This window comes from Mercenaria mercenaria, chromosome 18, assembly GCF_021730395.1.
Source record: "Mercenaria mercenaria strain notata chromosome 18, MADL_Memer_1, whole genome shotgun sequence".
NCBI classification, from domain to species: domain Eukaryota; kingdom Metazoa; phylum Mollusca; class Bivalvia; order Venerida; family Veneridae; genus Mercenaria; species Mercenaria mercenaria.
The window spans coordinates 57,175,107-57,201,515 of record NC_069378.1 but is presented as its reverse complement, the minus strand read 5'-3'; the positions used below and the strand labels follow the sequence as shown (position 1 = coordinate 57,201,515).

Sequence of the window (26,409 nt, the reverse complement as noted above, 5' to 3'; positions counted from 1 at the left end):
GTATATCTACAGTTGAAACTTGGGATCCTGAATTCCAAGGGGATCGAGTGTTTAAATTTGAGATGACCGAAATTCGACTTAAAATGGTATTTTGTGCACGTGTTTTCGTGGTGGTATTTGAAAATGTCTTTGAGATAGCCGGAATTTTGATAATACCGAGTTCAATCGTCTTTTCTCAGTTAAGAACGCTTCATTGATTAATGGATCGGTCGTAATCTTTATCTAAATTGTGAGTTAATAAATAATTTCAGAAACAAGAATTCGAATCTATCGTTAATTCTATTTATGAAAAGCTAGAAACATAATATACATACGATGTTGTCGTCGTCAAAAACAAGTCCATTTGTTAAATTAATATATAAGATAAACATATAGATAGCTCGAATCATTATAAAAGTGAAAATTAAAATAAATCTGAAGCAAAAGACAATAAGTCACTGCTGGTTGCAGCACTCTCGAACTCTCAGTGTAATAAAAAACTGTATTTTATAAAAGTGACGTTTGGCAGCACATTTTTAAGCGTCCATGAATTAAAAAAAATCCTACCAAAATATTTTTTTCACTTTATTGCAGTCCTTTCAAATATATTTACAAAAAAAACAAAACAGTAACGATATCAAAAAAATCGTACTAACTTAAAAACAAGTAAGCCAATGGCAGTTTTCATTTTGTTTTTGGTTCGTATCCAAATTGCGCTTGTAAGCGTCTTCATTTCTTGAATCTGAATACCAGTTCCATGATAATATTTTTCTTTTCACTCAGTAAGACAACTTTAAAAAGATAATATTTTCTACTGTTTTTAGATGACCACCCGTGTACTAAGACCAATGGGGGTTGCTCGCATTTCTGTTTCCCGATGCCAGGCACCACAAGCGCTGGTACCCGAACTGTACAGAAACAATGCGGGTGCCCGTTTGGAATGAAACTAGGAGCAGACAATCTACACTGTGAGGAAAATAAGGCAGAGAAACCTACAAAAGGTGGGTATGATTTCAAAGCAAATCATAGTTTGCAAAGATGATATGAACATGTATTTGAAGAAAAACCTAGGAAGTTTATTTTTGTACTAAAATCAAAAATATAATTGGACTCAAACATGTTTTCAACTCATAAAACTGTAAGATGTTTTGATGGTTTGGATATTACTTCAGTTTATTGAAATAAAGGTCTGGAGGTGTAGTTATACAAATCAATATTCCCTTTCAGCATTCAGTCGCGTCTTTTTCAGTGGAATGTAATAAAATTTATCTTCCATTTCAGCATTCAGCCGAGCCTCCTTTAAGGAGGTTTAATTATTCAAATAAATATTCCAATTCAGCATTCAGTCTCCGTGAGTGCATTGTAATGAAATTCATCTTCCATTTCAGCATTCAGCCAAGCCTCCTTTAGGAAGGTGTGATTATTCAAGTCAATCTTCCATTTCAGCATTCAGCCAAGCCTCCTTTAGGAAGGTGTGATTATTCAAGTCAATCTTCCATTTCAGCATTCAGCCACGCCTCCTTTAGGGAGGTGTAATTGTTCAAGTCAATTTTCTATTTCAGCATTCACCCACGCCTGCTTCAGGAAGATGTGATTACTGAAATTAATCTTCCATTTCAGCATTCAGCCGCACCTCTTTCAGGGACGTGTAATTATTCAGATCCGTCCTCCGCTTCAACATTTAACCGCACCTCCATTAGGAAAGTGTATTTATTCAATTAGTTCCATTTCAGTATCCAGCAAGCCGCGCCTCCTTTAGGGAGGTGTAATTTCTCAACGCTGTCTTCCTTTTCAGCGGTAGCCGCGCCTCCTTTAGGGAGGTGTAATTTCTCAACGCTGTCTTCCTTTTCAGCGGTAGCCGCGCCTCCTTGCTAAAGTGTAAGTCAGTGATATGTAATTATTCAAAATATGTTCTGTTGCACCATAAAGCTGCGCTTCCTTATTCAAATGCAAGTGAGAGAAGAATTATATAAATTCAAATGTATTTTCCATTTCAGCATGTAGCCGCGCCTCTTTGTTCAAGTGTAAGTCAGGGAGGTGTATTTCGTCCACTTATAAATGTGATGGTGACAATGACTGTATGGACAACAGCGACGAAGAAAAGTGCCCGAAAGGTATTAACTAGAATGTAAACAGGATTATTATTTTAGATAAAGCCAGCCAATACAACTACTTTACCAAACAAAAATAAAAAAGGTTTGCGCAAATAACGTTCGGATATGCATGTATATACATGATCTTTATTACATCACATCGATGACTGATCTAATTCCAAACATTACCTGTATCCAAAGATATTCTTCATGATAAAACACAGATCACCATTTTCGCTATTTTCAAGTTTATTTATTTTGTTGGAAACGTGACAGTTATTGTTGAAAATCGGCTCAAGTTTTCGAAAGATAAATAACACAAATAGTTCAAATTTTCAGTACAAGAATGCCCAGCAGACAAGTTCAAGTGCAAGAACGGAAAATGTCTTAGTTATCATTGGAAATGTGACGGTCAGGACGACTGCGGTGATATGTCCGACGAATCCCAATGCCGTGAGTATAGTCAGGTCTAAATGTGATATGTTTTAAGGGAACGACAGTATAATGTGTTAAGGTAGTGGACCCGTTATGACAGTCGGCAATTTCCGTTCGTTTACGTATTCCCCGTATGGGATTTCGGCATTCTCCGGTTATTATAAAAAATAATCGCACGGAAATTGCCGATTGTCATTACGGGTCCATTACATCAAATGCCAGTCTCTCAACCCCAGATCCGTGGGTTAACATGCGACGGGAGTCACAACCAAACTGTCACTCTTGATTTACAGAGTTAAGACTTAATCACAATTATGTTAAACTTTCGGAATGGAAATATGAAGAAATATTTATACAGTACGTACGTCAATAAACAAAATGTTTAGCAATCTCAGTCTTATATAGAGGAAATGATTCTTTGCTTTGATGAAGAAGTAGGATCGATTGCATTGCAATTACTGAGTTTTCAAACTTATAAGATCCGTATATTAAATCATATATACAACATGTAATTCACTATTTCAGCAAACAAACAGTGTAAACCACAGGAGTTTCAGTGTAACAACACATTATGTATTCACATACGACTGAAATGTAACTCAGAGAACGATTGTGTAGATGGGTCAGACGAAGGCGATTTTTGTGGTAAGTGACATTTTCTTCTTGTGTCACCAAATAGTTGTCTGTTTTACGCGAGGTCCTTTCTAGCGCGCGCTGCTGTAACGTTCAGACTGTGTATGTGTGTATGTGACACACAGTTTGCAGTCTTCTTTGTTTAATAGGAAAACAAATCGGGTCGTGTTAGAATTATTTATGATTAAACCACAGCTGAATATTTGACTGTATAGGAAACAAGCTAATGTGACTGAAGTGTAATTGAGTATACGCAGGAGGAATAAACAACGAGAAAATTCCATACAAAACATTCCATAGAGTAGACCTACTAGTAGGTTCAAAAATACCTACTCTATAACCGCAGTGACTCGGAAGCGTATGGAAAAGAGTCGTATAAACTATTAAAAGGATACGTAATTGCAATGAAATCCATTGGTTAAAATGTTAACGTTGGAGATGTCGTCTTTCCGGCTGTTCTTACTAGATAGAACCCTTGGTGACCGAAATTCTACGCAGTGTTTTATTGGTGTAGTTACGTGACATGCCGTGCCAAAACCTACACCGTTTCAGGAGTGTTTTGAAGTTGCGACTGTAAACATTTTACTAAACACACACTTCTTTGTTTTTAAAAATCCACGTGATTAAGCATGCTCAAGCATGCAAACCATGTGTTAATTACTGGCTTTGCTTTTTCTGTAGAAGACCACGTGTGTCAGCCCGGTCATTACCAATGTGCGGACAAACGGTGTATTGCAGAGAGATTAAAATGCGACGGCGAAGAAGACTGTTACACCGGCGAGGATGAGAAAGACTGCCCGCCATTAAAGTGTCCAGGTACTAAGATCATGCACTCTACTGTCCAAAAAAGGTTTCATGATACTAGTTAGATCTGCTCTTTGTTTCATCTTAAATTGCTGACATCTTCAGAGTTTTTATTGCTTTACTATTTCAGTAGTTGTTAGACTACATGTATATACTTAAAGTTTGTAAATACTATCTGAAGTATAAAACATGTCCAATATAATGCAATAGCACCGGCTAACTTTTATTGACATCATCGTTCGTGAACCACGTATCTTTCCGCCAACCAGGGTCCACTGTGTTTACTATGCAACATCCTGAAATAATAGTTTACCACTCCGATATATATTAAATGAATAAAATTGCCACTTCTAAAATACTCTGTAAGGGCATATTTAGTGATGAAACGAGTAATAACTAGAATCTACCATTGAAATATGTTCGTAACCCTGGAAATACTTGGGACTATTTTGATAGTCTGGAACTTCTTACGAGTACAGCAAGTACGCAAGGTCGTCGATTTACTACCGTCCAACATTGGCAGTAGTTACAGAATTACTTTACTGGGCTCCATGACGTAAATCATGGTAATTTTTTTCTGAAATATTCTTACCGATGGGGATACTATGTTCCCATGTGGAAATTTTAGAAATTGCTCATAGATAGACCTATATTAAGTATTTTTTCCCATGGGAAAGTTAAAATGCATTGTGAAAATTAATTAGATCGATGATAATTTAGATACACACATAACACAGAATTAGAAGCTATTTTGTCGATTCTATGAAGGCCTAAAATGTAAAAAGTATATTATCATGCAAATATTATTTTATTAGGAAGGATGTCACTAGTTAGTGGATGATCCTAGTTAATTATTTAGGATCTTCGACAAGTTCAACTCTTTAAATAGATTTAACGGTTCTGCTTGATTTATGTTAAAGCTGATTCCTGGAGATGTAGAACAGTGCGGCAGTGTGTGCCTATACAGTACCGCTGTGACGGTGCATTGGACTGCAGAGATAATACAGACGAAGAAAATTGTAGTAAGTGTACCATCCTCGCTCTTCTTACATTCAACACAACAAAAACTACATTCTTTCTTACTTTTATCCTCACTTAAATAGTCCTCATGTGCTGAAAGAACCATATTTTTCGGCTCAATATCTCTTATTGCCCTTGTATACTGACGCTCGTCCGTATCTTACTTCGGCATTCTTCGGCGGTACAGTAATACTTGCCGAGAAATGCCGAAACGACATCATACGAAGAATACGCTGCCAGACAGAAATTACTATAATAATCACGGATCTACTACCTTAATTTTGGCACCTTAAGTTTCTAGTCTTTAACAACAATGAGAGTGGTTTAATATTTAGTACAATTCGGTACATATTCACTATGTAGCGAAATTATCTGACGCTTCCGGGTGTGTGAAGTATATGGCTGGCATGTCTTGAACCCGAGTAATCGAATGTAAACATTTTCCTATTTCTATTACCTGCCGTATATCATTGAAGCCGCAAGACCACAAGACGGTTGTTTCAAACACGAGTTAAAGTGCGTCACCGGTGGCTGTATACCTGTCAAGTGGAAGTGTGACGGTCAACCCGATTGTTCCGATTCTACGGACGAAAGTGGATGCGGTAAGTGGGCGGATATTCTTTTCAACCCTTTTAATATCTAAGCATGATTTTACTGAGTTTCTGAAACTTTGCCCTTTCTCTAGCATTTCATTTTGTTTAATGTGAAATTTCTCCTTCATTATACTCGTGTCATATTTAATACTGTCAGATGGCAATACTGTTTGACATAATCGTCTTCTTTTGAATGGTAGAGTTTCTTTTTTTTTTGTTTTGTAAATGCTGTATTTGTATAAATGTTCATTTTTAATGCTTAAAATCTTTGTCATCTTTGCACAACTTAATTAGGGGAATAACCACTTTATCAGTTTACGTCCTGAAGGTACCATATAAAAGTAAATTCGTTACGTGGTTTTAAGTTCAACCTTATGTTCTACGGATTCTACGGACAACACAGCAGATCGAGGGCACAACACGAAACTATTTTAACAGCATATAATCAAGAACAAGATAGTTTTGTTCTGAGCCCAAGGTGAACAAATCTTGTTCTTAACTTTAGGTGCAGTTGTCCTCAGTTATTATTTGCTTCTGTTGAAATTGTCTATCCCGTTCTCCGTCAATGTTTTATGTTTTTCCCCCTTTCAGATAAGATAACCTGTTCCGGGAGTGAGTTCCAGTGTAAGAATGGGAAGTGTATATCCAGCGAGCTTGTGTGCAATACACAAGATGACTGTGGGGATAACAGCGACGAGGATCAAAGTAAAACGTGTCGTAAGCATGTGCACACTTATAAAAAATGCACGACATTCACGTGTTACAATGAACTAAAATTAAATTGTATTAGTACAACATTCGTACATTTTCGGAGTTGTGGATAATCAGTTATTAGGCTGTCTTTGCTACTTTTTATTAGCTATCAGACCTTTATCACGGACACGGACATGGAAATGTAAATGTAAACTTACTCTGTACAATGGTCAAATTTGAGGGGTTTTCTCAAACATGTTATTAGAAAATGGTAACATATTGTGCTTAGTGTATATCGATAATATGTATAATTATAATTACAGCGCATTGTCTTTTAAATTGTGTAGAGGTGAAGTTTAATTCTGTTAAGTTGCTTACTGTACATGCTTACAAAAACACACAGTGATCTTTGACGTATTTGTAATTGTTTGGGAAAGGATGGTGGTGTTCTAAAACAATTAAAAGATACACAAGGATTTTTTAAAAAACAAGAGCTGTCCGTAAGACAGCCAAGCTCGACTATTCGAAATATTGTCACAGAAGCAGTTATTACCCAAAATGTTAAATATCAAAAGAGTTTTAAGTTCGAAAGGGGACATAATTTGACCAAAATACATATCAGAGTTATGGGACTTGATGTTATCAACTAGTTTTATAACCCCGAAGAAACATGTTAAGTTTCAATTCAATATCTGCATTAGTTTTGGGGATAGTAACTTGCATGTTAAACTTTAACCAGAATTTTCTAAGTCCAAAAGGGGGCATAATTTGCTCAAAATACATGTTAAGAGTTATGGAACTTGACCCAGTGAGGTTGGTAATTGACCTTGAAAAAGAATAAATAAGTTTCAAAGCTATATGCCTTTTGGTAATAGCCGTATGTACTTGCACGCAAAACTTTAACCAGGATTTTCTAAGTCCAAAAGGGGGCATAATTTGCCCAAAATACATGTCAGAGTTATGGGACTTGGTGCTATCAACTAGTTTTATAACCCCGAAGACACATGTGAAGTTTCAATTTAATATCTGTAGTAGTTTTGGAGATAGTTACTTGCATGTAAAACTTTAACCAGAATTTTCTAAGTCCAAAAGGGGTATAATTTGCCCAAATACGTGTCAGAGTTATGGAACTTGACCCAGTGAGGTAGGTAATTGACCTAGAAAAAGAAAAAATAAGTTTCAAATCTATATGCCTTTAGTAATAGCTGTATGTACTTGCACGCAAAACTTTAACCAGAATTTTCTAAGTCCAAAAGGGGGCATAATTTGGCCAAAATACATGTCAGAGTTATGGGGCTTGACCCAGTGAGGTAGGTAATTGATCTAGAAAAAGAAAAAATAAGTTTCAAATCTATATGCCTTTTAGTAATAGCTGTATGTACTTGCACGCAAAACTTTAACCAGAATTTTCTAAGTCCAAAAGGGGGCATAATTTGGCCAAAATGAAGGTCAGAGTTATGGGACTTGGTGCTATCAACTAGTTTTATAACCCCGAAGACACATGTGAAGTTTCAATTCAATATCTGCATTAGTTTTGGAGATAGTAACTTGCATGTAAAACTTTAACCAGAATTTTCTAAGTCCAAAAGGGGGCATAATTTGCTCAAAATACATGTCAGAGTTAAGGGACTTGACCCAGTGAGGTAGGTAATTGATCTAGAAAAAGAAAAAATAAGTTTCAAATCTATATGCCTTTTAGTAATAGCTGTATGTACTTGCACGCAAAACTTTAACCAGAATTTTCTAAGTCCAAAAGGGGGCATAATTTGGCCAAAATGAAGGTCAGAGTTATGGGACTTGATGCTATCAACTAGTTTTATAACCCCGAAGACACATGTGAAGTTTCAATTCAATATCTGCATTAGTTTTGGAGATAGTAACTTGCATGTAAAACTTTAACCAAAATTTTCTAAGTCCAAAAGGGGGCATAATTTGCTCAAAATACATGTCAGAGTTATGGGACTTGACCCAGAGAGGTTGGTATTTGACCTAGAAAAAGAATAAATAAGTTTCAAAGCTATATGCCTTTAAATGATAGCTGTATGTACTTGCATGCAAAAACTTAACCAAGGTGTGACGCCGACGCCGACGCCAGGGTGAGTAGAATAGCTAGACTATTCTTCGAATAGTCGAGCTAAAAAAGGAATATGAACAGAAATTACAAAGATAACTGACGGTCGGTGTAGGAGTGTAATTGGGTGGTTTAAGGATCTTGGTGTTTGGGAGAATATTTAAAAATTAGAAGAACACTAAACTTATACCTATTTATTTGAGAGGCTTACTTTATTACAAAATAAATAATATGGTTAACTTTTTGTACTTACTTGTCTATATACACTTTTGAGAGATGAGATGAAGCCACTGTACAGGCGTAAAGGGTTGGAGCATATGAGATATTTACAAATAACAAGATCAATCCTTAAGAAATGATGATTTTTTATTTATAGTGATTATAACTAAAAAGGCATTGAAAAGGTTGACTTAATCATTGAACCAACACTATTACAAAATATGAGGTTGAATGATTATATGGGCAGTTACTAGAAAAATTTAGGCGGCCAACTTTGACCCGACAGCAAAGAGCAAAACGGACACAGACGTCAGTGTGAATACATATTATAGAAATCCTTATTCGCTTAAATTGATTGAGCTCAATTACAGTAAGTAACAACGACATGTTACGACAAAACATTGTTTATAGATAGCTTTCCAGTATAGAAAGGCTTGGATATATATGGGGTAGCTGATAGTTTGTTACTAAAAATAGAAACAAAGGTTTTCGGTCAAGAGTTTAGAATGACATATTATCACCAAACATGAGAAATAACATAGTTATAAAAACATCAGCTTGCAATTGTATTACAGCTGTTTGGATCAAAATCGCTGTATCTAAATTAAAAGATAATATTCTGCCATAAATTATACTTATTTGAGTGAAAAGACCTAGCAATGGTCTGTTTGAGCTAAGTTCAGAATTGTTTCACCTAAGTTACAAAAAAAAAAAAAAAAACAGCTACCGTCCAATGAATTTAGTTCAAAATATATTCTCTGAAATTTGTTGTATTTGCGTTGCTTACCGATAGACTGTCAAAATAACACTCAAAAATTTCAAAAGGAAAAAAAAAGGCATTTTATAAAATTGCAGATAATAAATAAAAGTACAAGTATGTGACGTTTAATTAAACTGAACATTGTATTTTTTCATCTGACGTATATGTAGATACAAATTGTTCATTTGTGTTCTCCTTGAGGACAAGATTTATACGCAGCAAAGGAGAGCGCAGCCAAGAATTATAAAGATATATTGTGCCTTGATAATTATAATTACGCGAAAACCTTTATTATATTATTATCTTTAAAAAAAACGAATTCTTGTGGTTACAATTTTTGTGTTTTGAGAATTTCCCCAGATATTGACCATAGTACATAGTACGATTACATTGTCCGTGTCCGTTATAAAGGTCTATTGTGATCACTCACCGTCCGTCGTCCGTAAACTTTTATTTAAACGACGTCTCCTCATAAACCGCTAGGCCAATTTCATCCAAACTTCACAGGAGTGTTCCTTGGGTGAAGCTCTACAAAAACTGTTCAAAGAATTGAATTTCATGCAGAACTCTTGTTGCCATGGCAACCGAAAGGAAAAACTTTAAAAATCTTCTTGTCCAAAACCACAGGGCCTAGAGCTTAGATATCTGGTGTGTAGCATCATCTAGTGGTCTTCTACCAAAATTTTTCAAATTATTCCCCTAGGGTCAAATATGGCCCCGCCCCGGGAATCACATGGTTTATATAGACTTATATAGGGAAAACTTTGAAAATCTTCTTGTACGAAATTACATGGCCTAGGGCTTTGGTATTTGGTATGTAGCATCATCTAGTGGTCCTCTACCAAGATTGTTCAAATTATCCCCCTAGGGTCAAATATGGCCCCGCCCCGGGGGTCACATGGTTTATATAGACTTATATAGGGAAAACTTTGAAAATCTTCTTGTACAAAACCACATGGCCTAGGGCTTTGATATTTGGTATGTAGCATCATCTAGTGGTCCTCTACCAAGATTGTTCAAATTATCCCCCTAGGGTCTAATATGGCTCCGCCCCTGGTGTCCCAAGTTTTACATAGACTTATATAGGAAAAAAGTTTAAAAATCTTCTTGTCTGAAACCACAACACTTAGACCTTTGATATTTGGTTTGTAGCATTGTCTTATGGTCCTCAACCAAAATTGTTCAAATTGTACCCCTTGGGTGAAAAGAGGCCCTGACCTCGGGGTCCCAAGTTTTATATAGGCTTATATAGTTAAAAGCTTTAAAAATCTTCTTGTCTGAAACCATACGACCTAGGCTTTTGATATTTGGTATGATGCATTGTCTAGTAGTCCTCTACCAAAATTGTTCAAATTATTCCCCTGGGGTCAAAAGGGGCCCCGCCCTGGGGTCACTTAGTTATTATGTGAGTTATATAGGAAAAATACTTAAAAAATCATCTGATCCTATTTCCAAGACTGTTTAATTATAATTACCTGATGACCCCAAGTAATATGATGTCACTTGACTGTGACCTTGACCTACTGACCTACTTTCTTGCTTTTTAAGATACAGTCTTGAAATTTTGATGACATACACAGTTTTGCACACAAATCGTAAAACTGAATTTCATTGACCATGAATGTGACCTACTGACTTTCTTAATATTTTATCATCAGTTTGACATTTGAAACATGTAGCTCATATTACTCAGGTGAGCGATCCAGGGTCATCATGACCCTCTTGTCTTACCTTTAATCTGTTTGTTTCTTATTATACGACCGTTTTGGAAAATGGACGTATTATTTGATGGCGCATGCATCCGTCCATCTTCCATCATGTCCAGAGCATAACTTTATAACCACAAAAGGTATGACTTTAAACTTGGCATATAGGTAGATGGCAATGAAAACGATGTGCAGAGTGCTTGAACGGACTCTGTAGGTCAAATTCAAGGTAACAAGTTGAGGTAAAAGGTCAAAATTGCCATCATATTTCGTGTCCGGAGCATAACTAAAAACCCATGCAAGGTATTGACTTCAAACTTGGCTTGTTTGTAGGTGGCGATGAGATGATGTGCAGAGCGTATTGAAATATAGGTAGGTGTTGATACAGACCGCAACAATCTACATTGCATTCCCCCCGCCCCGCCCCCCACCCCAACCCATTTTTTTCATTTAGTTTTTTGCCCTCTTTAGTATCCTGTCTGCTGTAATCACCACTGCGCGCACACCCCCTGCCCCCACTCCCCTCCCACCCCTCATATGCCTCACCAAACTAAAAAAATCTTTACATATGGTTTTTCTTCACAGTTTACTTCCCTCCTCCTCTGATGTAACCATTTGAGCGTATTTAGCCCCGCGTGGCACATCTCTTTGTTTTAGATAAAATCTGTGCTGAAAGCACTTTTAAAGAAGTTGTATTTTGTACAACTCACATGGATTTGTTTAAGGCGAACTGTCAGTGCAGTCATTCCCTGCTTCATTTAAACTATCAAAGAACAGCATTTAGGCACAAAGTCAAAAATGTCTGCCAAAACCTGTTTCCATCAGCGCCGTCCTGTTTCAAGCCTTGTCACCATTTTTCTTTTTTATGGGGGTTGGTGGGGGAAGTGGTTTTAATATCCTTTCATTTTTATTTTATTAGCGTGTCCTCATGGTAGATGATGAAATTGGTTATATTGATTTTATTTTCATCTTTTAAGCCCCACCACCATTTGCATGTCCCCTGGGTGAGTGGGAGTGCCCGGGGGCGACGGTTAAGTGTATCAACAGCTCCCTTGTCTGTGACGGTAAAGAGGACTGTCCAGGAGGGCTAGACGAAGATATAACTTGTGGTAAGACGTGTATATATAGTTATAAAGCAATAAAAAATATAATCCAATATGTATCTACATGTACGAGTATGAGATTTCAGTCTCGGTATTATCCGATGTTTCAAGCGCACGAGTATTCGTAAAATTCTACACGTAGAATATGCGTTTGCGAAAAGTTGTCCGATAATTTTAATATCGAATGCCTCGTCTAACGTTAATATGAAAAGCTTCTAACTTTTACAAGGTTAGCACTGTCATGTGCAACGATGCGTTTGTCTTGAAGACTGAACAGGTCAACAAAAAAATGTTTTAAACTACACGGACCCATTTGCATACATACACATAATCGATTTGAATCGATTATTTCAGTAAGTGTAGATATATTTTAATGCCTCCATGCCAACATTAAGTTTCCGATTTCAATATCTAAACAATTCAACAGAAAACGTTTTAAATAACACGGACCATATACACATAACGTATTTATATATAGATATATCGATTATTTCGGAAGCTGTAGATGTAATTTTAATGCCTCCGCGCGCTGCTAATAGCTGGTCAACATTAAGTTTCCGATTTCATTGACTAAACAGTTCAACAGAAAACGCTTTAAACTACACGGACCCATTCGCATATATACACAAAATGTATTAATCGATTATTTCTGAAGCTGTAGATGTAATTTTAATGCCTCCGCGCGCTGCTAATAGTTGGTCATTAGCAAGTTTTTAATTTCACTGTTGCATATATGTATATATAAATCATTTCGGAAGCTGTAGAAATATTTTAATGCCTCCGCGCTGCAAGTAGCTGGTCAACATTATGTTTCCGATTTCAATGACTACAACTAGACAATTCAACAGAAAACGTTTTAAACTACACAGACCCATTCGCATACATACACATTCGGTAGCTGAGATATATTTTAATGCCTCCGCGCTGCTAATAGCTGGTCAACATCAAATTACTAAACAGTTCAAGAGAAAAAATAGTTTTAAACTACACAGACACATTTGCATACATACACATAATGTATAAATTGCATGATCATTTCGGAAGCTTTAGATGTATTTTGATGCCTCCGCGCTGCTAATAGCTGGTCAACATCAAGTTACTGAACAATATTCAACAGAAAAAAAAGTTTTAAACTACACGAACACATTTGCATACATACACATTATGTATAAATTGATTATTTCGGAAGCTGTAGATATATTTTAATGCCTCCTCGCTGCTAATAGCTGGTCAACATCAAATAACTAAACAATTCAACATTAAAAAGTTTTAAACTACACGGACAAAACATACATACACAATGTATAAATTGATCATTTAGGAAGCTGTACATAGCTATATTTTAATGCCTCCGCGCTGATATTTAATATCAGGTGAACATCAATATCTGATTTCAATGATAGAAAAAAGTCTTAAATTACACACATACACATAATAAATAAATTGATTATTTCGGAAACTGTAGATGTAATTTTAATGCCTCCGCGCGCTGCTAATAGTTGGTCATTAGCAAGTTTCTAATTTCAGTGTTGCATATATGCTACATTTTCTTAAAGATACATATTTATAGTTTTTCTCCATATTTTCTATTTTAAGAAATAATACTTCTATTTCAAACTTTTTTGAGATTCAGAACAAGGTTTTTATCATTTAAGAGACATACATTGTTTATTTTAAAGTTTCTTTGTTTCAGGAGCAAAAACAATGTCATCTGCTTCTTCGTGTTTCACTTTTGTTCACATTTATTTACTTTTCTTTCCTTCTTCCTTTTCCTTGATGTACAATCAGGTATTTGTTTGCTGCGGTTATAAATAGATGGCCTTCATATCATAATGTATGGTTAAAAATAGATTTGATAAATTACTGATATTTGCATATATCATAAATATGAGTATTTCTGTGTGATGCTCTAATAATGCATTTAGGTTTTTATTTTCAAAAGATTGATATGAAAACATTGAGGTAATTAAATATCAAGAACATTATCGCAGGGGAAAGTTATTATTACTTAAATTAGGCCTGCTATGGTTATAAATAGATGTCCTTCATTATGCGTGACGGTTAAAAATAGACCAAACAGAAAATATCAATTTAATCTATGTCAAAAAATAACGTTTTTAACGAAGAAATGCATTGATATATATTAGTTGAATATTTTTATGACAAGCATGACAGAAATAACGTTAGCATATAGCAAATATTTCGACAGCTATATTTGATATGAATATTAATGAGCATGTTATTATGTTAAAAATAGATCAGGTAGGAAATACACGCATTCATGACAGAAGTTTTACAATGACAATACATTTAGAAAATATATATACATTCTTTTTTTGATAATATACGAAACAATATTTTCTGGTATCTAGTACTTCGAAAAAAAAAAGATGAAAAATATTATTTTAAAGGAAGTATTGTATTATTGAGTACAATATAAACACACGAACCATTGTGTAGCAAGTGCCTCGGTAGCGCAGTAGGCAGCGCGTCAGTCTCATAATCACACTTAAAACAGAGCGATCTGAAGGTCGTGAGTTCGATCCTCACCCGGGGCACAAACTTTTTTCTTTAATTCGCAGCAGTTAAAACGTTTTTATTTAATTCTGTTATATATTGCTTAAGAAATAATATATCTCATCGGTGATTTGTCGCTGAATAAATCACTGTTTGGAGTTCAGATGCGAAGGAATTATATCACGAGGGCGTAGCCCGAGTGATATAATGCTACGCATCTGAACGACAAACAGTGATTTATTCAAGAGCAAATCACTGAATGAGATATATTATTTCGATTCTAACACGTTATCAGGAACTTTAAAGTACACCCTTGTCGGCATGCATTAAATATTTGCCCGTTTTCAGTCGGGTTCTTTTCCAGCGCGCCGCTACGCCGCTTGACGCTATGACGTAATAGTTGTGACGTCAGAACAGTGAATTGTTGTTTAATAATTCACTGTTTCCAGCCTTCTTTGTTTAATAGGAAAATAAATCGGATCGTGTTAGAATATGCATTTTTCAAAGTTTGTTTTCATTATTTTTGCTTTTATTTTTCTGTTTATATGTATTTATTTGTTTATTACTCTGTTTGCAACAAGAGCGGAACGAATGTGCCATTGGTAATGCCGGGTGCAGCTACGGTTGTATTCAAACCCCGCAGGGACCTCAGTGTGTCTGTCCTCAAGGTCAACAGTTAAACGGAACTAAAATATGTGTAGGTAAGGGAAAGAATGCAAAGTGAATTTCTTTCTGAATTATTTCCGTAATTTTCAATGTTTTAGCGCTACACGAAAAATCGGTCTTTGAAACTTCTGAAAATAATCCGAAGTTAATTTTTGAACTTCGTGTCGCCCTAAGATATAGAACTTCCCAGTAGACAACCTCTTTTGTTAACCCAGAAGTACCGTTTACCGGTACATCGGCAATTTAAAGTCAAATAATAATCGCACAATTATACGCAACATTTCACCTTTCTATTGTTTAACGGCACATTGGCACTAGTCATAATTACACAGTCTAAAGGTTACAGTTTAACGGCGTATCTACATTTTGATTGAAGCCTAAGTAGTAATGATAACACAATTATACGCAGCATTTCGGCGCCTCGGCACTAGTCTTTATTACGCAGTCTAAAGCGGTAGAAGTTTACGATGGTTACAGTTTTAACGGCGTATCTACCACTGAAGCCAAATTAGTAATAATCACACAATTATATGCTGCATTTAAATACTACAGTGTTGTTTAGCGGCGCATCAGCACTATACGCGATCAAACACAGTCTGCTATGACTTGACTTTTACTGCGCAATTAAATCATATTTGCGTACCAATATACAAATTAGTTATATATTCCGCACTTACTACGGTGGTTAAAATTTTATATACTTCTCAAAGAACAAATATATTTATTATGTAACAGCGGTCGATAATCTTTGAACAGTTCTGTCTTTTTAATCCTGCGAATTAAGTCTACGTGGACTGTGGACACCTAAGACGATCGATTTTTCAAGGGGACCGTCTCAACATGATTTTAAATAATCAGTTTATATCGCGGCGGTAGGAAAATATTCCTATGATGATGGTAAGGTCTGGCTTATTATGCCACCGCACAGGATAAGATTTAGATTTGTCTGTCCATCCGGCTGTTCATCAGAGAAATGGTTTGTTACACATATCGCAAAAAGTATTTGATCTAGCGTCATAACACTGTCCTGAAATATTCTTCAATATTATAAGTTGCGCATCTGAGGAAAAGTTGAAAAGATGAGCTAGTCTGGTCGCAATGTCCATGACATGTCCACAATTAATTACGTTGAATATGGAAGAAATGACGGCACCGACGAATTATTCTTGTTGGCGTGATTGTTCGGATTTTCCCCCAATAATTACGCCATAATATTATTTACCATAGATCGAAAACATTTAAAAAATAAGTTCTTTTTTGTTGTCTTTAGATACAAATGAATGTGAGGATCCTACCAGTTGTAGCCAGATATGTATCAATACAAAGGGTTCGTTCAAATGTCTGTGCGAAGAGGGATATGAAAAAACTACTTCAACCGACGGTCAGGGTTGTCGTGCTATTGGTATATTAACCTTTACCCTTCTAAATTTCTAAAATGGACTCATCTATTATTCATTTTGGGTAGAACCATTCATTATTCCAAGGGGTGTTCACTGAAAATTTACTGACTGAATTGCGAACAATCCAGACCATGATCAAGATCTTGGTCCGTGCTAGCCGCAAAGACACAATCCGTTGCTGGTACATCAATAATCTTGTTTGTGCCTTACTTGCCCGACCGGTTAGTCAGTACTCTGTAGGCAGATAACAAAAAGAAACCGAATCCAGCGAATGCTTTTTTCGAACATGTAGTACTCCGTGACAAGTTGATTGAAGACGGTGTGTCCGAAGTCATTCGTCCTCCACTAACATCTGATTCGTCAATTTCATGAGAAGAAGTTGCTGAAAAATGGCCGAAAAACGGTGCCAAACCACTGAGACGTCATATTTGAAAAACAAACATAGAATACAGCGTTTAATGTTAAAAGTGTCACTGTTTTCTTAACAAATTATTACTGATTGTTCTCTTCAGTATTCACAGCATACCAGCATTCCTTATAACTTAAGCACATTATTTGGTGTCGCGATTTTTTTAAAAAGGGTCAGTAAAAATCCTAATGTTGTAGTGGTCGATTTTGAATGAAGATGTTGCACCAGTATATAGGTTATCTGTATGCAACTGTGTTTTGATTCTTTAATATTAATCGACAGGCGATGCTAGAGTTGTCGTTACTACACGACATGAAATATCATTCGGAAACCATTTATCGATATACGACCATGAGTGGACAACTATACCGGTCAAGGACACGGCGTCGCTCGCCGGGATTGACGTGTATATGAAAGAGAACAAACTGTTTTTCAGCGACTCGAGGACAATGAAGATTTATAGTATGTCAGTGAACGGGAGCAACCTGACAGAGGCATGTGGACTTCCTTTCTTTTACAATCAGTATAGCGTCTTTTCTATACACAGATGTATTTTCTTATTTTAATACCACTGACTAGTATGACACAAATCCTTATCCCCACCTACCCACACCCCGATATACTAGTGTAAGCTTAGAGGGGATAGCACAATGTGACAGTGCTATGAATCGAACGGTCACGAATTTGATTTCCAGCAACTCCAATGTTTAGGCGTGACGAATTAGCAGAGGACAATGCATCTGAAGCCATTCGCCCTTCACCTTTGATTCTCTTGTTCATTAGTGGAAGTTGTTAGTAACTTACTGGGTAAAAATCAGCACTTGTACATTTGTTTAATTTTGCAGTCGGCTCAAGCCACATAACTGAATTGCTGTGTGCTGCTAATTTATTCAAACTGACTTTCGAAGTTTGTCTTGGGGCTCCGCGGCCGAGTGGTTAAGGTCACTGATTTCGAATCACTTGGCCCAGACCGTTGTGGCGCCAGAACCGCGCTTGGGGTGTATAGGAGTCTTGTAACGAATGAATCCAGCTGACTTAGGGAAGGTTGGTGGTTTACATAGGTCCACCCTCATAATGAAATATTGCACGGAGGAGCACATGGGATTTTCATCCACCATCAGAACCGGGAAGGTCGCCGTATGACCTAAACTGTATCAGCATGACTCTAAATCCAACAACTGAAAAAGGGAAAACAAACCTGTCTACCTATGAGGGTCATTTATCTTTAATTCCAGTTCCACCTGTCTGTATTTTGTTATTTTACCAGATTATTTCGTCTCCATTGCATGTTTACGTATTGTTAGGTTATTTGGTCGGGAAAAAAGTTGTACTTACTTTCTTGATGTTTTCGTTTGAAGGTAATTTCGTCTGGAATCAACGTAGTTGAGGATATTGCCGTAGACTGGTTAGCAGGCAATTTGTACTGGAATGACTATACTTTAGAGACAGTCGAAGTAGCCCGACTTGATGGTTCCAGCCGAATGGTCCTCTTCAGTGAAAATGTAACTCGTCCAAGAGGAATCGAACTCGATCCGAGGAAGGAGTAACTACCTTTAAAATTGTCACATTTTCACAAGCTTCTGGTTTGAATTCATTCCAATTTTAAAACGTACATGTTTTCCTAATATTTTACGAAAACACCCATTGTTATTTAACTAACTTCTACAAAAGTTTCATATTTCCCTGCATTCGATTATAATCAATTAGTGATCCATTTCATAATGATAATTTAGTATTTCATGATAATAGAGCTATTTTAAGAATGTGCATAAAAGGTCACGTGCGGGTACGGTCACATGTACCGTTAGAATTTCTCTGTTTCTATTAAGCGTCTAGATGAATGTGATAAAATGAGCGTACGCGTAACATGGCATAGGTAATTCTTGATATACTCGTACACGTACACACACTAAACCCCAATGTTTCGTTTTTTTTCAGTGCTCGTTATATATTTTGGTCAGACTGGGGACAGTATCCTAGGATCGAACGCGCGGGTATGGATGGGTCAGGTCGGACTACTATTGTGTCTACAAACTTGTACTGGCCGAATGGTCTCTCAATAGACTATCCAACACGTCGATTATACTTTGCTGACGCCAAACTAGATTCTATTGAATTTTGTAACTACGACGGATCAGGCCGCCGGAAGATTATTCTTCGCCCTAACGTAAGTGTCGGTTATTGGTGGGTTTTTGTTGTAATCATAAAACATGTGAAATACATGCTAACAATCATTTATATACTATACGAATCATAACAGATTTCCCGCCATTTTGGTATGGGCAATATTTTACCATATTTGTCACCTCTATGGCTTTGAGAAAGAACCCAGGTGCTTTAACCCTTAGCCTGCTGACGGCAAGTGATTCTGCCTTTGCGACCAGTGCAGACCAAGATCAAGCTGCACATCCGTGCAGTCTGATCATGGTCTGCACTGTTCGCTATTCAGTCAGTAAATTTTTAGTAAACACCCCTTCAAATGATAAATGGTACTGCCCAAATTGGAAGATGGACCAGTCCATAATAGAAATTTAGCGTGGTAAGGGTTAACATGACGTTAATTCCATGCATCTTGGTAGAACCACCGACCTATGGCAGACCAGCAAGATGGTTTCATCAAATGACGACAGGAGCGGTAATCGATCATACAAAGGTGAAATATAAGTAACATTAATGCAAATTTTAGAATGTTGAGTTAGATAATTTGATTATTAATATATATTACCATACAAAGGTGAGTGTATATGGCACTGAGTACTGGTTTATTTTCATCAAAGCGCATTTATACATTTGAATCCTTTGTCAATACAAAACCGTCTAATATTTGTTCAGGTGATGCCGGAAGTTTTGTCGTTGTTTTTTTTCTTAGTTCAATATCCACATGCTGTGCATTGTTTATAGTGGGTGAAAAACAAAGATATCTGCCTGTATGAGTATGACCACCACTTCTTCAAAACTAATTGTTCGGGAATTTTACAGAACCAATTTTAACAAATTCACATGTAATATTCATTTTAAAAGATATCTTCTACGACAAGAAAACGCCGTTTTGAAAGTAGATTTTTAATTTCTTTAGATTGAATGCCTAAATGCTAACTAAGGTATCAAGAAATAGTTGTATGAATATTACAAGAATAAAAATTTTAATTCAAAATTGCAGTGTCGGTAGAAGTTGGTATCTAAAATTAAGTGAAGGTTTCAAATAAAAATTGATTTTCATAAAATATTTGAAGAAGAAATTATGTTTAAACTATCGCCGATCCTATCAGCTGTTTTATGAAAGACGTCAAAAATGAAATTTTAATTAAACTGTGTATGAAATATCTGTGTAATTTAAGTCAGTTTATCACAGTGAATAAGTGTGTGAAGTTTCAATCTATTCTCACAAGTGGTTACTGAGCTACCAGCTTACATACAAAAAACTTCACCAAATAGCTTAACCAATTCTACATGAATCAAGCATATGTTGCCACCCCCTCAAAATTTAGCGGGGATGGGGCCTGCTGCACACCCCCCCCCCCCCCCCCCCCCGCTACGGTAATGAACATATCCAAACTATGTAATGTAGGTGACGGAATTCATTTTACTTTACCTTAAGTAACACATCACTGTGATTATTTTGCTGGAATCTTTAGGCAGGCAGGTTACCCTGTGATATTACACCTAAAATGTGAAAAAGTAAAAATAGAATATTGCGCAAATTCATCTCATCCCTCTCAAATGCTTTGGATAATTATTGTACAGAAATATTAAACATGATAATTGTATTGCATGACAAAAGCTTGTTATAACACGGGGAGCATTTTCCTTTTCAAAATGTTTAAGATAAGATGGGACTATCCTGAATCATTAAATTCAATTTTCTCTCTTCTGTTGTAATTAGCGAATAGAAAATTACTTTTATAACTCTGTAAATGTACCTTTGTGTAACAATATGATATTTAATATGGAAACTCACGTAAATATAATAACTTGCATAACATGTTAATTATGCATGTGACTAGTAAATCTGTACACATAATTACTTACGTCACGTAATATTCCATGTTGTTTAACAAAATATCAGTTAATGCAGGAGATCTTTGATAAAAGATTTAATGTACGCTTGTCTAATGTCTACTGTTGAGGAGGGGTTGTGTAACTAGTGTTGTCCCTGTTATGTGATGTTAGGCCACAAAAGTGCGAATCCTGTGGGTATAATGGACTATGACATGAACCAGACGACCTTGTTATAATCAGAGGATCCTTAAATTCTGTCTATAAACCACCAAAAGTATATATATATATAAAAAGACCCCCACACACCCCACCCACCACATGAAGACAAGAAAATTTCAAAAATCAGCAGTTTGAGTGTACTCCGGTGGTGTTATCATCTAAACGCAACTAAAAAATACACGGAACTGTGCTTATTGTTCGCTGTCACCGCATTAACTAACACAAAAACAACAGTTTCAAAAACATTATGTTCAACGTCGAAGCTCAGCAAAAGTATTGGTATTTTACTGTTGCCAGACCAAACCAAAACGTGTCCTGAACGAAGTACAAAATAAAAATAAGTCACGTTCAGGTTATTGATTTTCTGTCTGAATTTGACAAGGTTTGTTATTTAACAGAAATATCTCAATTTCAGGTTCTATTACATTCGCATATTTCACAGAAATATTTCTATTTCAGGTTTTATTACATTCGCCTGATATTTCACAGAAATATTTCTATTTCAGTTTTTATTACATTCGCCTGATATTTCACAGAAATATTTCTATTTCAGTTTTTATGACATTCACCTGATATTTCACAGAAATATTTCTATTTCAGTTTTTATTACATTAGCATGATATTTCACAGAAATATTTCTATTTCAGTTTTTATTACATTCGCACGATATTGTCGTGTTTGCGGACCTTATCTACTGGACAGACCGGGAGACTGAGACAGTGTCTATGTGCTTAAAGTATAACTGTACCTACCTGTTTACGAACCAGGACCGCTTGTACAACCCTATTGGTGTCACAGTATTTCACCCTGCCAGACAACCTAAAGGTTTGTATAACTACTTTCCAAAAAAAATTGTTAGATTTTATCCTTGTCTATTTAGAATAGCGTCATAGTAAAATGACCCTGGCTCCGTCACCGAGGGGTCAAATCGGTGGTTTCGAGTATCATATCCCCCGCTACAGTAGGTTCGAAATGGTGCAAGAGCTGTAGAATTCTGTCATGTGAGGGACACATTCGACTGGCTGTCGGGATCGGGAGGTTGCTGGTTTTACCTGAGTGCCTTCCGTACACCTAAAATTACGCCAGGAGGGACACGTGGTGGTCTTTCATGTTCGTTTAAAATTCGTTTAAAGTTGCTGTATAATATAAAATCCCAACAAACACACAGAGCAACAACATTTGAGCCGTGCCATGAGAAAACCAACATAGTGGCTTTGCGACCAGCATGGATCCAGACCAGCCTGCGCATCCGCGCAGTCTGGTCAGGATCCATGCTGTTCGGTTTCAAAGTCTATTGTTATTATTAGAGAAACTGTTAGCGAACAGCATGGATCCTGACCAGACTGCGCGGATGCGCAGGCTGGTCTGGATCCATGGTGGTCGCAAAGCCACTATGTTGGTTTTCCCATGGCATGGCTCATTTGTACAAGAAATAAATATCATCTTTGCTTGAACTAGTGCTTAATAAAAAAGTGCATTGTAAACAGTCGAAACCGGATAACTATAACCCCCATTGACTACCGTGAAAATACTGTTGAAAGTCAGTATTTCGAATACCAATGGATCGAGCTTTTTAGTTCTGAGATAGCCGACATTCGTCTGAAAATGATACTTTGTGCACACGTTTTTGGGACGGAGCTTTAAAAAGCTGTCAAGTTCGAGATATCGAATTTCATCCATATAATTATGTAAGATGAAAAAAAAAAGAAAGTTGAGTATAAAATAATTAAAACAAATTGCTGACTTTGTTATTGACATTGTGTACCAGTTTTCGAGTTTTATTATGTTTAGGTAATGAAAAAAAAGCATTCTTTTTTGATAATGTTCTGTATTTTGCAGTGTCTTTTATTGTACATGTATCATATTCGTGTCAATTTAACCCATGCGGTAAAACATTTCAAAGTAATTGATAACTGTACGTATAATTATATTTATAAATTAACCTACTGTTAAGACCAAATAATTAAAATGTTTAATTCTTTCTCCGTTAGATAAAAATCCATGCAGTCTAGCTTCTTGCAGCCATCTGTGTTTGCTCTCCCCTGTAAGTGCAAGTGGATTCGTCTGCGCATGCCCAATGGGAATGCGACTGTCTCAGTCTGCACCTCATCTCTGTGTCGAAGGTAAGCATAATGTGCCTAGAAAACAAGTTCTGTATTTTCTAGTCTGCTTATTACCTTAATACCTGTTATAGTGGGTTTTGTTTGGTAACAATGCATGACTTGAGATTCCTGCGGTAAGGACTGAACCAGTAATTCGGCTGTTTTTCCATGTTTGTTTAACAATCCAGCGAGATACATTTGTCATAAGATAGTTTTGACGTTTATGTATTTAAACACTAATATTTTTTGCTTAACTCCATCAGTAAACCTCAGATTGCATGAATAAACAAATGTCTATCATTTTCTTACCCGCCGTTTGCTGAAGAGCCAATTAATGCGGTGATTGTGTGATAATTACACGCTTTATGTTTTACTATATCTCGGTAGTATTGTTTTTTTTTGCGCATGCCTAGTAAGAATTCGACCGATTTGTGCTGTGTCGAAAGAAGGCCAAGTTTGTTGAATAAAAAAGCTCTTGTTATGTCAATTTAGTGAGTAAATAGTTCATACGATTCTTAACTTTATGTAGGTATGCACAGTCAAATGAAATTCATGTATATGAATACATTTGTACAAGTGAAATAAGAGTTATTTTCTTTTTTTTAATGTTTTGTGTTAGATGCACCAAAACAACACAGCCTGCTTGGTATCAAGGATAATTACATTTTTTTTTAAATAATCTGTTACAATAAGCTTCCATAGTGCGTTAATCAAAGTTGGGATTTTTACTAACCCTTTTGTTAAATTTATTTTACCACGCGTTTGTTCTTTATTCTTAGATATTACAGACTATATTATGTATAGTCACGCGGACGGGATTTCCGCTTTGCAACTTCCGGTTAGACGAGGCAATGAGAGTTACTTTCCCTTGGCAAGGAGCAAGAAAGTAGTCAGTATGGACTTCGACAGCCGGAATAAATTACTTTTCTTTGTTGAAGAAACGAGTAGAGGAAATGTAAGATATAGACAATATGTTTATATATAATTGTATTATTTTAATCTTTAGACATTTCCGCAGTGTTTACTTTGCTTTTCATTTTTTATGGACAGTTAATGTGTAGATACGGAGACGTTTTTACATTTAAATACCAGTGTTCTTTACAAAGACTTAGATAATATACAGTCAGAACGGGACTTGAACCTTATGGTGAGATTCTTATCAGAAAATGAGCTGGTGCCTTATGTAAACTTCAAGCCATATTTTGCACGCCACTTTAAAAATGAAAAATTGTAATTTTCAACATTCCGTATTCGCATGGTATACGTATATGATATTGACGACGCATTTTGCATATTGCCTTAAAAGACTATCCAGGACAGACAAAATATCGCTGGTATATTGAAGGACATCACATAGAAAATTGGAAATCTTCTACCGTATATGAAATGAACACTATATATTTGCAGACCACTTTGAAGACAATGAAGTTATTCTCAGGAAACGTTTCTTTACTGGCACCTACGTCATATATTGGTAACCCTGCTGGCATTGCATTTGACTGGGTCTCAAAAAACCTCTTCTGGGCTGATTGTGAGTATGCTCCAAGATTTGAGACCAGTCTTCAAACTCCAGTATCTGATCTTTTGATTTTGAGCTTTCTCCTGATATTGACCAATGGCAAGGCTGAATTCTGAGGCTTGTCTTTTAACTGAGTTTTATAAACTTGTACCAAGACTTATGTTTATCATTCTTGAGACATGATCGTTGTATCCGTGTACTACTTCACTGCTCTTAGTACGAAAAACGTTTTGTGACTCTGATGCATACTTGCAGCATATCAAAATAATTTTATAGAACGAAATTGTACCTTATATAAAACAATATATAGAAACGCTGTGATGTAATTGATTGGGCCTAGTCTATAGGTCAGTTTTGTAGTATATTTCATCGAATAAAGGTTTTAGTGACCATTATGGTACATTTTGCTATTTTTCTACTGGCCGCTGACCACTTTAGACAGGGTCACACTATATTAAGGTTCATTATGTAGAGAATCCGAACAGTCTGACCAAAGGTGACCGTACTAAGTAGTATCACGGTATATACAGTTGACGGCTAATACAGGTTAAACTGTATGTTATATTAACAGTTGTGAGTGGTACTATTGAAGTGATGCGGATGACCGGTGACATTCCTTATCGTCAAGTTATTTTGAGTAACATGGGAAGGCAGATAGATTGTGTGACACCAGTGGCAGTATCTGTAGATCCTTCAAGAGGGTAGGTATTTACTTCAACTTGAATGGGAAGACAGATTGTGTTTAACCAGTGGAAGTATCTGTAGATCCTTCTAGATGGTAGGTATTTACTAAAACTTGAATGGGAAGACAGATTGTGTTTAACCAGTGGAAGTATCTGTAGATCCTTCTAGATGGTAGGTATTTACTACAACTTGAATGGGAAGACAGATTGTGTTTAACCAGTGGCAGAATCTGCAGATCCGTCTAAAGGGTAGGGTTTTACTTCCACTTGCATGGGAACCTGATAGACAGTGGAAGTATCTGTAGATCTTTCTAGATGGTAGGTATATACTTCCACTTGCATGGGAAGACAAATTGTGTTTTATCAGTAGAAGTAATTGCAGAGCTTTCTAAAAAGTAGGGTTTTATTTCCACTTGCATGGGAAGACAGACTGTGTTGAATCAGTGGCTTAATTTCAGATCCTTCTGGAATTTAGGTACATACCCCTAAAAGCATGGGAAGACGGATAGTGCTTCACCAGTGGAAGCATCTTTAATCGTTCGAGAGGGTAGGTTTTTACTCGAATTTGCATGGGAAACAGATAGATGTGTGTTTAGTCAGTGGCAGTATCTATAGATCTTTCATGAGGGTAGGGATATACCTCCACTTGCATTGGAAGGCAGATAATCTGTGTCACACCGTTGTCTGAAGTTGGCACACTTTTGTTTATGTTTTCTAAGTCAGTGATACTGACCATAAGTATACTAGTCTACATGCGCCTCGGTGGGCACTTGTTCAAACTGTTTT

At 36.3% G+C, this 26,409-nt stretch overlaps 1 protein-coding gene and 1 non-coding gene across 2 annotated transcripts in view; both read left to right on the top strand.

The window, feature by feature from the left end:
* The window catches only part of LOC123539405 (low-density lipoprotein receptor-related protein 2-like), a 187,296-nt gene that overhangs the window by 60,532 nt on the left and 100,355 nt on the right, over positions 1-26,409 (top strand). Inside the window, exons 20-38 of the mRNA XM_053529882.1 lie at positions 804-980; positions 1,977-2,093; positions 2,412-2,525; positions 3,033-3,152; positions 3,822-3,956; positions 4,865-4,966; positions 5,441-5,566; positions 6,149-6,274; positions 11,984-12,115; positions 15,208-15,327; positions 16,563-16,694; positions 17,384-17,595; positions 18,460-18,644; positions 19,040-19,268; positions 21,967-22,144; positions 23,311-23,442; positions 24,201-24,376; positions 24,829-24,952; positions 25,512-25,641. Of these exons, the coding sequence (XP_053385857.1) occupies positions 804-980; positions 1,977-2,093; positions 2,412-2,525; positions 3,033-3,152; positions 3,822-3,956; positions 4,865-4,966; positions 5,441-5,566; positions 6,149-6,274; positions 11,984-12,115; positions 15,208-15,327; positions 16,563-16,694; positions 17,384-17,595; positions 18,460-18,644; positions 19,040-19,268; positions 21,967-22,144; positions 23,311-23,442; positions 24,201-24,376; positions 24,829-24,952; positions 25,512-25,641 (2,767 nt within the window). The remainder of the gene's footprint in view (positions 1-803; positions 981-1,976; positions 2,094-2,411; positions 2,526-3,032; positions 3,153-3,821; positions 3,957-4,864; positions 4,967-5,440; positions 5,567-6,148; positions 6,275-11,983; positions 12,116-15,207; positions 15,328-16,562; positions 16,695-17,383; positions 17,596-18,459; positions 18,645-19,039; positions 19,269-21,966; positions 22,145-23,310; positions 23,443-24,200; positions 24,377-24,828; positions 24,953-25,511; positions 25,642-26,409) is intronic.
* On the top strand, positions 14,575-14,667 carry Trnam-cau (transfer RNA methionine (anticodon CAU)). The gene is made up of 2 exons: positions 14,575-14,611; positions 14,632-14,667. It is a non-coding gene; the product is annotated as a tRNA-Met (tRNA).